Genomic DNA, 14,937 nt, shown 5'->3' with positions numbered 1-14,937 from the left:
GTAAGGGCACTCACTTGCTTCCCCCTCCTCCAACTAGGGCTCGGACTGAGAAGTGACTGGCCTACAGCATCGCAAGAATGTAGAATTCGTACGAGCCACAAGGTTAATGACTTATTTGTTGTCTTTGAGCAGCTCTCAGCAGAAAACCATAATTAATGCAATGGCCGTCTGTAACATCCTGACCCAAATAAAAGGAATAGTAAATTAATTAATTTCAATAATTATGAATTTTCAATTTTGCCCTCGAAGTAGGGGTAGTTTAGTTATTTTTCTCCGGGAGGATTTCAGGGCAGTGGCTGGTACCTTTACGTAGGTCGTACTGAGACGAGTCCGTAGACATGCAGTAGGCTTGAATCGGAGTTGTAACGAGAGAGATACGATCTAAAAACTCTCAGTGGCATAATCGTAATTATTTTGAAGTTTATTTTTAATAAAAACAGAAAAACACACTCTCTCTCCCTCTTCCCCGCGCGCAGCTCCCCCTCCCTTCGTTTTTCAGAACAGCCGGTGGCTTTGCAAGCCACCACCGTCGCCACGCCGGACCACCGGCCACGAGACCAGTCCCATTCGAACCGCCACCTCCTCCTCTCTCTTCCCCGGCCAGCACAGCCCTTGGAGCCGACGAAACCCGCCGGAAAAACGCAGAAAATTTGCTGGTTTTTGACAGATTTTCCAATCGCTCGTTCTCCCTCAATTCTCCACCAAATCGGACGAATGAGGTATGGATTTTCGACTACTTTTCATGATCTAGCTGCTGGTTGGGTAGGATTGCATCAATTTTGAGCGTAGGTAGTTCGATTTTCGAATTTAGGTTTGGCCGGACTTCGGGTTGAATTTCCGACCACTTCCGGCCACTTTTTGGGGTATGTCCAATAACAAAAGTGGCTCCAAATTAGGTGTATTACCTAGGGTAAGAGCCTTGGCTCGAGATTCTGAGATTTTCCGGTGATGCGATATCGCTTTGGACACACACGCGATGCCAGCGCGTGTGGCGGCTCGTGGGCACTGTATCAGAGGGGCATTTTGTCCCAATGCAATCCCTTGGTTGTCACGAGCGCGTAGGATTTTACCCGGGTTCGATAGGTTAGAACCGTTGGATCACTTCCAAATTAATATATGTTGATCTAGGCATTCTTAGGATTGTGTAAGGTTTCACGGATCGTGAATCGGAGCCCCGGATGTTCCGATTCAATAAGTTAAAGTTTGTGTTTTACTATAACCGTCCGATCGTGCGATCGCGAGTGATCTAACCGTCCAATCCCGACCAAACTTGCAGGACGTGTATCCTAGACCTTGTTGAACCCATAGGGACTTTCAGATCGTAAAACGGGGTTCGTGGGGCCCGCAGGCCCGGTTGACCAAATTTGAAAGGTTTGAACCCTCGGTTGACCGTAAGTCTTTCGAGATAGTTGCTCTTCGAAAGATACTAGAACGACCCGTTTGGATGAGTCTTGACCGTCTTTTGATTTATGTTGATTATGTGGGTCTAAGAGATTATTTTTATGGTTATGTGATCGAAATCTTATGCTTTTGAATTTGATATCACAAAAACGATAACAATATTTTATACAAACTTGGTTTCTTTTTTTTATTTTAAATAATGCAATTTTATACATACTTGATCGATATTAACATTGCAGACTTGATAGATAATTAATATTGCAGCCCTACAAATTTATGCAAGGACAATCCTTATTTAAGGCCCAATTTGTTTTTCATCCAATGACCCAATTGATTTATCATATACTAAATAGCATGTAGGAATTGCAGTCGCACTCACATGTTTATTCCTCTTTTTTTTTGGGGGCCTTGTATAACATGACATCGTTTTGCTCAGAACTTAAAAAACAAAAGGACAGCAGCTGTGATGCGCACGCAGCAAAAGAAAGGAACCCAGCAAGTTTGCTTAAGCTTTTTTTCAAACACTTGGAGTGCAGCAGCAGCCAGAGCAGAGGTGGGAGTGTCTGGTTTTGGGATTGGAAGAGCGTCATAATTTTCACCAAGAAGGCAAGGCACACTTGTCCTCAAAATGAATGTTGCAATTGGAGCACCTTTTATGCTTCTTGTAAAGAGCCTGTTGGTGTGCAACCAGACCAGATTTGTTGATAAAACTTGAAGTTTTGTCACAAAGCTTACAAACAAAGGTAGACATGTTTCAAAGCTCTAAAATTTACAAACATACTTGTTAGAATGAGATGATAATTGTGGAAATAGAAAATAGAGAGAGTTGATAGGACTTACCAAAGCAAAAGCCAAAATGAAGAAAAGTGATATTTGTTCATTTTACCAAAGCAAAGCAAGAGCAGTCATCAACAAATATCACTTTTCTTCATTTTGGCTTTTGCTTTGGTAAGTCCCATCAACTCTCTCTATTTTCTATTTCCACAATTATTATCTCATTTTAACAAGTATGTTTGTAAATTTTAGAGCTTTGGAATATATCTACCTTTGTTTGTAAGCTTTGTGACAAAACTTCAAGTTTTATCAACAAGTCTGGTCTGGTTGCACACCAACAGGCTCTTCACAAGAAGCATAAAAGGTGCTCCAATTGCAACATTCATTTTGAGGACAAGTGTGCCTTCTTGTCACACAAGCCATCAAAGGTAATAGCAAAATTGGCACACAAGTCATCAAAGGTAATAGCCAAAAAAAAATAAAATTGAATAAATAAAATTTCACTCTTTTTTTCTTTGGTCTTACATAATACAATTAATTTGGTTTTTATTGAATTTAATTAGGGATGCAAGAATGGAAAGTTTGTTTGAGGTGATCTAAGAAGGGATCTTATGGACTACTACATATAAATAAGATCTTATGGACTACTCTTATCTAAGTAAGATCTAGCTATGTATATGCTTGAATTTTATGACTTAATTTGTTGCTTGGATGTTATTTTCAACTTGGTTGGATTTTAATTCCTATGGAATGAATTGTGCTTCAGTGCTAGCTTAATTGTAATAAGTTTGTATGCTTAGGTTGTGGTGTGTTTGTTGGATGTTATATATCATGAGACATAGAGCTTGAATTCATAAAGTGAAGGTTGTGGTTTTCTACGCAATCCTACACCATCGATCGTGGCAGCCCTCTCTCTGTCTCTCTCACTCTCACTCTTCTTCTACTTTGTTACATGGAATGGAGGCAGCCCTCTCTCTGTTTCTCTCACTCTTTCTTCCCTAAGCCATGGAATGGAAGAGTCATTATATTTTTCCATAAACTATAGTTAGATAAAGTTTCTATATATATATATACACCTCACCTCCTACTTTGAGCTCCATTGCTTCTCCTTCCATATCTTCTAAGCAATCCTACACCAATTGCTTCTCCTTCTCTCCCTTTTTTTCCAGCTTTCCTTTCTTCTTCTTCTTCTTCGTTATTCACCTCGTACTTGGACTTATCAGAGTCTTCCTCATCATGCTCCATTGCCTCCCTCAGCAATTCGCTTGTTGCATTGCAAGCTTGCATGGTCTTGTTATATTCAGTCTTCCTCTTCTCTGCCTTGCTACAAAGGGAGCCTTTGGATTTACCAATTTTTGGTCTTTAACATGGTCTCGGTTCTTTTAGTAGCAACTCTGGATTTCCCCATTCTAAGGCGACCCATCGGGTAGGAGAATAGAGTATTGCCATATTCATGCCTTTGTCTTTGAGGACTTTCTACTTTGTTACAGGGCCTCTGTCCTCTTGTTTGTTTGTACTACTTACGTCCTCTTGCTTTTGATTATTGTAATCCAATTTCCATATACTTTTCTTTCTATTATTTATGTGTTAGGTTGTGCTTATGCATGTACCAATAGCCAAACTATGGCTAGCTAATTAATTAGAAGCTCGATCGTGGCAGCCCTCTCTCTGTCTCTCTCACTCTTCTACTTTGTTACATGGAATGGAAGCTCGATCGTGGCAGCCCTCTCTCTGTCTCTCTTACTCTTTCTTCCCTAAGCCATGGAATGGACGTCATTATCTTTTTCCATCAAGTATAGTTAGATAAAGTTTATATATATATATATATATATACCTCCTGCTTTGAGCTCCATTGCCTCCCTCAGCAATTCGCTTGTTGACTGTGAATGCAATGGTTGCATACAAGTGACGGAATTGGTTTTTGGTTATTTATCTAGATTTGATTTTGTCATGTTTTATAGGGTCACAATATTCTTATGGCTACTATGCTTACTGGTGCCGCCATTATGGATGGAGCCTTACTTCTCAATGTTGCTAACGAAAGCTGTTCCCAACCACAAACTTCTGAGCATCTGGCTGCTGTTGAAATTATGCGTCTGCAACATATTATTATCCTTCAAAATAAAGTTGACCTGATTCAGGAGAATGTGGCCATCAATCAGCATGAGGCAATCCGGAAGTTTATTCAGGTAAGTTCAAATGAATCCTTTTTTCTCTGGTTTTTTAGTTTCAGTCTGCTAATTATATCATTCAACATTTTGTGTACCAGGGAACCGTAGCTGATAATGCACCAGTGGTGCCAATTTCTGCTCAGTTGAAGTATAATATTGATGTTGTTTGCGAGTACATCATCAAAAAGATCCCCATTCCAGAAAGGAACTTTATCTCACCTCCCAATATGATTGTTATCCGTTCTTTTGATGTCAATAAACCTGGGTTCGAGGTCGATGAGATAAGAGGTGGAGTCGCTGGTGGAAGCATCCTCAGGGAATGTTTTTATTGTTGAGTTTTGTCAAAAGTGTCGACAGTTCTTAAACTATATCATGTTCCTGTATTTGACTCTTTGTTTTTTCTTTTTTGTTTTAAAACCTGTTTTGCTTGCCCAATACCATTCTACTTTCTTGGTGGAGTTTTGGGTTATGAAATGTGCATAACTGCTCTTGATTTGGACCTAAGAATTTGGTGTTTTTCGAAAGATTTATATTTCATAAATGCTATAGTTCACGAATACCATAATTGACATTGTGTCTTTTGCAGGTTGTCTTGAGAGTGAACCAATATATCGAGGTTTGTCCTGGGATTGTTGTTAATGACGAGAGCGGAAACATAAAATGCACGCCAATATATTCTAGAATAGTTTCATTGTATGCTGAGCAAAATGAGTTGCAATTTGCGGTTCCAAGAGGTCTCATTGGAGTTGGAACGACCATGGATCCTACTTTGACACGTGCTGATAGGCTAGTGGGTCAAGTTCTTGGTGAAGTTGGATCTCTCCCTGAAGTATTTGTTGAGCTTGAGGTAAATGACTGCAGCTGCAAGGCTCTTTATTTCTTAATTTCTTAAAGCTGATGAAACTTCAATAGATGATGTTTCTAAGGAAATTGAGCAAATGTGTGTTTATATGCATCCTCAGTCATGCTCTCCTTATTTTTTTATTTTCTTAGTTTCTGAAAGCTAATGAAACTTAAGTAGATGATGTTTCTAAGCAAATTGAGCAAATGTGTGTTTATATGCATCCTCAATCATGAGCTCATTGACTGTTTTTTGGTTTAGTTTTCAAGATGTGGCACTGTTGTCTTCTTTTGGAATAATATTGGGTTTTTGTATTGTATTTATTCTTTTGAATCCTTTTATGTTTTTGCATTCCAAACTAGACAAATCTTTGTTGATGAAATGGATGTTAACAAATATTTGGTATACTTTCAACTTCATGACCTGCATAAGTCTTTGGTGCTGAAGATAAGTGCTCTATGATTTTGCAGGCGAACTTCTTCCTGTTGAGAAGGCTTCTGGGGTCAGAACAAAGGGGTCGGAGAAGCAAGGAAAGGTCTCAAAGCTGGCCAAGGGTGAGATCCTGATATTGAATATAGGATCCATGTTTACTGGGGCTAAGGTTATTGCTGTAAGGAATGATTTGGCAAAGCTGCAACTCACCTCTCCAGTTTGCACCAGCAGAGGAGAGAAAATTGCGCTCAGTCGGCGAGTTGAGAAGCATTGGTGTCTTGTTGGGTGGGGCACGATTCAAGCTGGAACTACCCCTTGATGTCCCACCCACCCCAATTTGATTAGACTCCACAAATTGGTAAGACGGAAAGCAAGAAAACCACTAAGACAGCTAAAGAGTAGGGAAGATGTGGGAATGCAGGCAATTATTGGGAACCATTTTTGTCATATGGTGGAGAAAAGATTGTTGAGATAATTATGTTTTCTGTTTTGTTTCTTTGACTTTTGATAAAATCATGCTTTCATCTGCATTCTTATTCTTCGAGTTTTGGACCCGACTCATTCCAACAGATGAGGGAATGAAAGATGGTTATGTAACCCTGAAATAGAAAAACATAAATTGAAGGAGAGAAAGACTTGAAGACTAACCTTCAAATTTGATCCAGAGAGACATGTACTCTTTTTTTTTTTTTTTAATGAAAAGTTTGGCTGTTTTTTTTTTTTTTTTAATGTAAGTTTTGGCAAACTGGAAAATATGAATTCCCGCGCTATGGAAATTGTGAAATGACGCCTATTTTGGTGGAAATTAAACTCGGGAATTTGATGCCTCAATTTTCACGATTTTTTCCGCGCGTCATTTAATAAATTCCGCGCTTAAGTTGCCAAATAAGGGAATTGTCAATTTCTCCTCTTAAATTCCTGACTTTTAGCTAAATTCCGAGTTATTTTCCCGCATCCAAACGGAGGGTTACAGAAAATATTGTGTTCTTAACTCGATTAAGCTTGAGTTGATTTGGACCTGATTAGAAATTAGTGATCGCCAGCATCTTTAGGAGGTGTCTTATGCAGCAATTGTACTCACCTCAAAACCTAGATTGATTCCGTCTTATTAACTTCATGGAGTGCATTTCTATATGCATGATTTGGCATTACCATTTGAGAAACCCACTGCAATCACGGGCGTTAGAAGTTCCATTTTCGTGTCATTTTTGCATCGACTGATTCTTTTTAAAATTGCCTCCAAGGAGTGTCCAAGATAATGTCACTCCTCACAAGACTCCTACTTCATTTTTTGAATGGTCATATTAACTATTGGTTTTATTTCCTTATAGGTACAGATTTAAACTTGATTTTTCTGTTCATTTTTTCTTTTTTCTGTTCAAAGCCCCTACGCATGGAGCAAAGCAATTGGAACTGTCGTTGCGGGTGGAGACCTAGTGGCTAGTGTTGGTGGTCCGTCGTGAGAGAGAGAGGAGGCGACAGCTCAGACATAGGAGAGAAAGGCAGTGAGGCTTTAAGAAAACCTAGGTTTTCTTTGAAGTCAGTGAATTTTTTATTTTTTATTTTAAAAAAAGGCCCAGACTAGGGGCCCAACCTGCCTAACCGCCCAGGCCCGCCTAGGCCGATTTTTGGAACACTTAAAAAAAAAAAGATTTTCTATTTAAACCCCACATTTCTCTTAGTTCACTCCATCTTTTAATTTAAATTTTCACAATTTCTAAGAAAACCCCACTATCTTCCCAAACTACCATTAAATACACCCCAAATTGAAAAAAAAAAAGAAAAAAAGAGATTTTCTATTTAAACCCCACAATTTTCTTTGTTCCTAGCAAAAAAAACACAAACAAATGGAACCCCAAATCCAAAATTTAATACTTTCTAGAGAAAGAGAACAACTTTACCTCTTTCCAAGTAGAGGAGTTTGTCCTGATCTGATCCAATTTATACTTTACCTCTGTCATGATCCAATTTAAATAGGATGTAGAGGAGTTTGTATTTTTCTAAAACTTAATATAAAGAGTGGTGGGGGTGTGTGTAGATGTACTACGGTTAATTATTAAGTTGGATGACCTTTTTTTGTCTTTTTACACGATAATAAAACTTACAGCTTAATGATTTAAGTATTGGTGTGAACAAAGAGAAGTGCGGGGTTTAAATAGAAAATCTCAAAAAAAATTGAAATTCTAGTTTCGACCAAACAGAAAATATTATCTTGTAATACGACAACTAAAATAAAAACGGGCCGCATAACAAAAGGTTTAAATCAAAACGGGCCACATAACACAAGTTTATACGGTGTACATGTTTTTCTACTTCCTTTTCTTATTTTTTTTAATAAACTTGTTAACCCCCAATAACAGGTTTCTTATTATTTTTTGTAGAATTTTCCTGAAAGAAAAAGAATATTTTAAAGTATAGCCACCTGGAGTAAACTAAGAAAACATCTCTCCTGAAGAAGTTTCGTCGGCACTATACTTTAAAATTCGCCGAGACATATCTTGGTTTAGGTTCGGTTACATCATACTAACCCAAGATTGAGAGCGAAACCTAAATCGTAATTATTTAAGATAATTAAATATAATTAATTAGTATTTATTGAGTAATTTTTATGAAATTAAGTATAGCCGCACGGCTATACGCTTCGAATATACTTTTTTTGTGCGTATAATTTCCTTCTCTATTATACTCTTTAAATATATATTTTTTAAATATAATCCCACCGCCACCTCCAGAGCTCAGCAGCTCCGAAGAATCAAGCTCTCCTCTGTCACTGCTCAACAGCCCCAATTCCTTTGGTAACTACTAATTCCAATCACTTTTCTCTCTTTTTGCCTTGTTTTGGTATGGTTTTGAACTTTCGATCGTGCTGTCGACTAAGTGTTTGATGCTTTGACTGTGAAGGATTTCTGGACTTCTCACCAAAAGCTCAGCCCAGCAGAGTTAGGAACTTTCCTCACGTGGAAGGGAACTACGCGGTACATGTCTACATCCCAGGTAACCAAATTCTCTAATTCTCAGATCCATTAGCAAATGCCTTGACTTTGAGCTTTGAGCCTTGAGCCTTTAGACCCTGGATTAATTGTATACTTGCAGTTTATATACCACCAGCACCAAAGAAAGAGATGGCCATTTTTTAACAAGCAAATTCAGATCCATTAGCAAATGCCATGACTTTGAGTAAATGAATACATAAGATATTTTGTAAGGAAAACAGAAAAAAAGCAGAATTTACCGAATGAAGAAAGGCCTTATTTTTTGAATTCAAATGGGCTCTTTTCCCCGGTTGTTCTTTATCTCTCTGTCAATTTGACAAAGTTACCAATGTATGCAACTGTATCAAATATAAAATGGTACACTAATCCTCAATTCCTGAATGAACAATACCGGTAACGAACTCATGATCAAAAATATCAATTTTAATTTACAAAGTAGGTAACTACGGCAGATGACTTGCATTTACGCCATCAATCAAAATTGCGTTTTACAGTCTCAATTTCAGCTACAAAACTTCAGCAGTAAATGAATACATAAGATATTGTTGCAAGGAAAACAGAAAAAAAGCATAATTTACTGCACACACGAAGGCTCCTCTAATGCCTTACAAATTGTCGATTGTCATCTCCACCTTTTTGCCTACCATAAGGATTGCTCTCACTGAATCCATTTCGACTTCCCTCTACTTTACGCATCTTCTTCCTGAACTTTGATGCACTGCTGTCTAAGTTCAAATTCACCTTGGGTGGATTAGAAAAGCAAAAGGACGCTGCAACCGCCTGTCCAATTCCAACCACACTTTGCAATTAAATCGGATGCCACAAAACATATTGAAGCATAATAAATCCAAGGATTTTTAGAGAAATTCTAATTTCAGCACTAGTTCATATTGTTTGAAGAAATATGTATAAAAAAAATTGAAAAGGAGGAAGAAATATGTAAATTACCAAAAGGTGATGCTATTTAGGGTTGGACCAGAATTTTTACTTGCAATTGATAAGTGAAACGCATGTATCGAGTGTTTTTATACTAAGTAAATGTACCAAGTGATCTAAAATACAGTTTGGTGTTCTATGCTATAAAACACAGACAAGGAGATACACTGAACAAAAACAAATAGTCACAAGCTGTTGTGAAAACCAAACAAGGATGAGTACCTGCAGATCAAGGCGGTGAACATTAAAGATGTCCTTCATGGAGTGTGAATTATATGATAATAAATAAGATGTATACGCCTCTTTTGCTGATTTGCGCAGATAGTAGTTGCCTTCAACCATTTTCTCCTGCAGCAGTCAAAGCAATACATAAGTTTCCTTCGAACCAGTTATTGTATGAAAGTAGATAACAACTGAACACCATCTAACAGGAAATTACCAGCTGAGACTGCACATTTTTCAGCTGCTTCTCATTAAATACATGCTCTTTAACAGGGACTTTTGCAGCCTGAACAAAATAAACAAAAGATATTGGCGAGATAATTAGTAAAGCTTGCTTTACATATAGACACCATTCTGTAAAGCATGGTACTTTATCCTTTTCTTTTCTTTTTTGGGAGAGGGGGGTCGGCTTGCTTCTGTTTATTTCTACAACTTACGAAAAGCATACCTTCAAATAGCGTATAAATTGCAACTCTTCAGGAATGAGGAAAAGTAGTGCCTTTCCTTTTCCACCTTCCCCTCGAGCTGTTCTACCAACCCTGTGGATATATTCCTGCAAGCAGATATCCCATTATACTCTGTATTGAGCATGAATGAAGAAGAATCACAAGATACCAAAAGTACTAGAAATATATTAGTAAAGAAGAAGTATTAGACACCTTGGGTTCATCTGGAGGATCAAACTGCAAAATCCAGTCCTGCAATAAAAGAAAAGGAAAAAGAAGCATAAGATTACCATCGGCATTTGCTTATTGCAGATATTGCTAATATAATTAAGAAGAATACCTAGATAATTTAATGTTCAAACAGGATAAAACAATGGCAGGATAATAGTTAGCATCAACCCAATTCCCATTAAGTAATCATACTAGGTTCTTAAAAATAGCTTATGAGAAAAAGGGAGGGAGGATTATAGCTCAAGAATGTTGCCATTCTGATCAAATACATTGGGATATCTAATGTCGTAGATAAAATCATTGAATGGTAGAAAAACTAACAAGAACAATAAATTTCTGAAGTGTGAGCCTACTTCAAAACCAAGAAGGAAATATACCACAGCAGGAATATCCAGTCCACGAGCAGCAACATCGGTACAAAGTAAGATTCCTTTCTCTGCTTTGCAGAAATCAAAAAAGGTAGTTGTCCTCTTCTGCTGCTTTTGCTTTCCATGGATATCAAAGCAATCCACATTAACGTATTTAAGAAGTTCGGAGTGGAATTTGACAGAGTTACAAGAAGAGAAGAAGACCATCACTTTCTTAGAAAGATTCTTCGTCAGGAAAGAATATAGAAGAAGAAATCTCTTGGCACTAGGCACAATACAATAACCTTGCTGCAGCCCTTCATTGGTGACCTATGGTGCACAAAACCTTGTCAGATTCTAATGATTAGGGCTAAATCACAAGAAATGTATATAATATATATACGATAGAATACGAAGTAGACTTATATTCATAATAGATATCAACACTAAGCAAATGTCAAATAAGGAATACATAAAACCATCTGGATTCCTACCTTAGTTCTCCCCTCATCCACATCAACATAGATAGGTTTCTGATCTTTCCGAAATGACAACTTAACAAGATCTTCAACCTATAGGTTTAACAGGAAAAGTTTTATCAGGGCAAGGCATTCATGTAACATATGGGCGTACATGTGGACTCAAAGCAACAAAAGTTAGTAAACTATTGTGTGATGCATATGAATTTAAGCTAAACCATTTAAAAACAAAGCACAAACAAGAGATTGACTACTATGAGATGTGGATATAATGCACTAACCTTCTTAGTTTGGGTTGCTGAAAATAAAGCTGTTTGCCTATCCTGCACATCCATTAGCAATTCAATCAGCCAAAGAATACTACCAGGTAAAAATCAATTCTAATTTGCAACTAAACCCATAAAATTCATTTATCCAGGCTGAATGAGAGCCATACACAATTAACCAAACTAAAAGCTCCTATTAAAAGAAAACCAGAAACATATGTTGCGAGCAGGATGCATCTATGGTTTGCAGCCTTTTGTAGCACAAGAGGTAGAAAAACTAAATCAAATAGTTTACCTTTGGTAGATACTTAATAATCTGTTTCATTTCTTCCTCAAAGTTTGCTTCCAATAACCTGTCAGCTTCATCAATCATGAGGCACTGCAAGTCCACGAGAACAATGAAACTAAAGATTGTCAGATGCTGTGATGTTTCTAGTCTCTAACAAACAACACAAGTTGCAGCAGGATCCCGAACCACAACTCAGTATTTCATTAAAAGGATGAATAACTACAGCAGAATATTCCAAAGTCAAGGAAGCAATTCGTAGAATTTTCTTTAAATCAGAAAGCCACCCATAGCAATTAGAACCACTTCACAAAATAACCAGTTCAAAATATTTTTGAAACAACCACAACAATAGTGCAGAAGAATATAGATGTGGCACCTTCAAGTTCTTATATATGAATCCCTTGGTATTCTGAAGATGGTCAAGAAGTCGACCAGGGGTTGCAACCAATAAATTTACTCCTTTTACAATACGTTCTGCTTCTCCTCTCCTGGCTGAACCACCAATAACCAAGCCCAGAGTCTGTGAGTGATACTTTAGAAGGTCCTTTGCCACGGCATGGGTCTGAATGAATTTGAAAGGAGAAATAGTCAGGGAAAAATAAAAGGCTTCAAATGTAAATCTTAGAATGCGACAGCATAAAATGTAATAAAGCACAATAAATTTTTGTAAAATTTGTACAATATGGAGAAAGTTAACTTTCATATCAAGCAAATACAAATACCGAGTCAAAGCCCACTAATACATACAATTACAGTAACAAAGTCTACTTTTACTAAGGTTCTTTGCAGAATGGCGTCATCATTCAAAGAGAACTAGCCTTAGATGTTCAATGCGAAGAAAAAAATTTGTGCTTACTAGTACTTTAGAAGGCGCAAACTAATTTTAACTTAGATGATGTGAAATTTGCATAGGCATCAAAAAGGTCTTCTTGAATTGGAGCGAACTCCGTGCTATTGGAGAAATGTAACAAATCAAAACAAATAACAACAATATGGCAGGATTTTCACCTGTATTGCAAGTTCCCGTGTTGGGCAAATCACAACAACACCTGTTCCATTACGAGGAGCAAAATGTATGTTATATAGCAGCTCCACAGCTGGTATTAGAAAAGCAAGAGTTTTCCCAGATCCTGTCCTTGCAGCTCCAAGGACATCTTGTCCGATCAAGAGCGGTGGGATTGCTCTGGCTTGAATCTGCATTTGTAATTACTTGTAAATTTAAATAAGCCCAAATCATCTACAACTTTTGCAAACAAAAAGTAAAAGATATCTCAACGAGCATACACATTTCTCATTTAAGGCAATTCCCAATATGATAGCTTATAAATTTTATTAAAATTAAAAAACAAAACCCATAAGCTAGGAGGAGCTAGGAGTAGCTATGAGCTAAGGAAATCCAATTCAAGCAGGGAAGTTACCTGAGTCATATACTGAAAGTTCATTTCTTGAATGGCCTTGAAAGTGTTCTCAGACAAATTCAAGGAAGCAAAGGACTGTGTGCTCATAATCCCAGACGCTCCATCACTCTTCACCTTCTTCTCGCTAGGGATTTTAGCCTCTGCTTCCTCTCCCTTCGAACTCTTCCTCTTCTTAGTCTTCTTCTCTTCATCCTTAGCTTGTTCCTCAACTTCTCCTTTCTCTTCTTTTTCTATTTTTTCTTCTTCTTCTTCTTGTTTTGCCGGATTAGGGTTTTGAGGCTCTGCTTGTTCGGTGTCTGCCGATTCTGATTGTTTCTTCCCTCTGTTTCTCTTGCGCTTCTTCTTCTTCGTCTCGTCGTCCGGAGATGCGTAAGGGATTACGTCTGTCATGGCGACTGGTTCTAAGGAATTGGAGCTTTACACTTTCTGGGGCGCAGAAGAAGAAGACAAGCTCTCTCTCCCGAGCTAAAACTAAGAGAAAAGGAGCTCTGTGATTTTTGTAGGGTTTGGTGGTTGTTAAACCCTAGCCACCATGCGTCGCTGTAAAACTACTCGCTCCACTCGGACGAGTCCACTATGCGGTTTGGGCCCACCCAAATTTGGTCTAACAGATCCGGGCTCAACCTATATATATATATTACATATATTCAGTTTCAATATGTGCCTATTTGGCCCAAACCTGCTCAACATAAAAGTTAGGCCCTGTATTGAAGATCATGAGCATGACCAGAATAACAAAATATCAAAAACGAAAATTGAAGTTTTGTTTCAGTGACAAAATATATCTTGAGCATGTTACCAAATTATCTGATCATCATAAGAATAGACAAGCTAATCAATTGGTGTACGGCCGATACATTCATATATAATTAGTACCTCAATAAACTTTTACTTTCTTTTTTTCTTATATAAGCGATGTTAAAAAAAGAGGGAATTCGAACATTGAGTGCATGGTAACTACTCTTAACAACTCGAGCTACAAAACTTCTTCTAGTACACCAACATAATCTTGAAGATGAGGCACCAAGAACCCACCAAATTATGGGAAAGTTGATTGCATTGCTTATATAAGATGTGGCTCCAAAAACCCACCAAATCATGGTATTTTGTTTGAAAGCAACCAGTCTTCAATCATCAAGTATCATTATGATAAGGTAAATTATACATAAATTACTTTAATATGAGCTGCTCTACTTTAATATATGCATGAATTATCATAATTCGATGGGTTGCTCTGATGGCCTCTCTTAGAAGGCATCCTTTGTTTACATAGACAAAACTTTAATCATAGCCCCCAATATTGTGTGTAATTAACAGAAAATTGAATTGACATTGAATTGACAATAAAGCTAATTTAACCCCCCAAAAAAAAAACATGCATCAGCCGTTTGTCTATCAAACGTAGTGTTTTTCAGATCCAAATGGCACAAGTTTTTACTGGTTCAAATGCTCCTTACTTTACCAGAAGTCAGACAATATTATTTACAGAGTGTTTGACTTTTAAAGTGAGGAACCCTTAAATAAGAGTTTCTTCTTTGATGGGAATTCCTTCCTAGTAGTTTTGTTTTTTTTATCCAAATGAATAGAAAAATATTACTACTATATAATATAATATTATTGTGTGATTTGGATATTGATCAATAACAAGTAAGTGAGTGAAAAAAAGAAGAACAGAAACAGAAAGAAAAAAT

General features: G+C 37.4%; 2 protein-coding genes and 1 pseudogene across 8 annotated transcripts; 2 read left to right on the top strand and 1 right to left on the bottom strand.

The window, feature by feature from the left end:
• Positions 1-454: 454 nt before the first annotated feature.
• Positions 455-4,912, top strand: LOC110754163 (uncharacterized). Of its 6 annotated transcripts, none has more exons than XM_088253639.1 (5): positions 455-719; positions 1,838-2,603; positions 2,739-2,833; positions 4,137-4,364; positions 4,445-4,912. In XM_088253639.1, the coding sequence occupies exons 4-5, from the start codon at positions 4,152-4,154 to the stop codon at positions 4,679-4,681; spliced, it is 450 nt and encodes a 149-aa protein (XP_088109765.1). In that variant the 5' UTR covers positions 455-719; positions 1,838-2,603; positions 2,739-2,833; positions 4,137-4,151; the 3' UTR covers positions 4,682-4,912. The 6 variants fall into 6 exon arrangements, with proteins under 6 accessions (XP_088109765.1, XP_088109762.1, XP_088109767.1 ...); XM_088253636.1 differs by having other exon boundaries at positions 1,838-2,636; XM_088253641.1 differs by lacking the exon at positions 2,739-2,833.
• LOC110754066 (uncharacterized) lies at positions 4,912-6,277 on the top strand (annotated as a pseudogene). The gene is made up of 2 exons (XR_015836034.1): positions 4,912-5,193; positions 5,658-6,277. The product of XR_015836034.1 is annotated as an uncharacterized LOC110754066 (transcript).
• Positions 6,278-8,989: 2,712 nt separating this feature from the next.
• Positions 8,990-13,767, bottom strand: LOC110754133 (P-loop containing nucleoside triphosphate hydrolases superfamily protein). The gene is made up of 12 exons (XM_021955161.2): positions 13,247-13,767; positions 12,837-13,022; positions 12,205-12,390; positions 11,835-11,918; positions 11,555-11,596; positions 11,289-11,366; positions 10,825-11,124; positions 10,430-10,468; positions 10,219-10,323; positions 9,988-10,056; positions 9,771-9,896; positions 8,990-9,392 (listed from the first exon to the last, which is right to left on the bottom strand). Exons 1-12 carry the CDS (start codon positions 13,634-13,636, stop codon positions 9,210-9,212), a joined length of 1,788 nt encoding a protein of 595 aa, XP_021810853.1. The 5' UTR covers positions 13,637-13,767; the 3' UTR covers positions 8,990-9,209.
• Between the last annotated feature and the right edge of the window lie 1,170 nt (positions 13,768-14,937).

Source organism: Prunus avium, chromosome 5 (genome assembly GCF_965620075.1).
Source record: "Prunus avium chromosome 5, drPruAviu1.hap1.1, whole genome shotgun sequence".
NCBI classification, from domain to species: Eukaryota; Viridiplantae; Streptophyta; class Magnoliopsida; order Rosales; family Rosaceae; genus Prunus; species Prunus avium.
The sequence above is the reverse complement of the archived record's forward strand: the minus strand, read 5'-3'. Positions and strand labels throughout refer to the sequence as shown.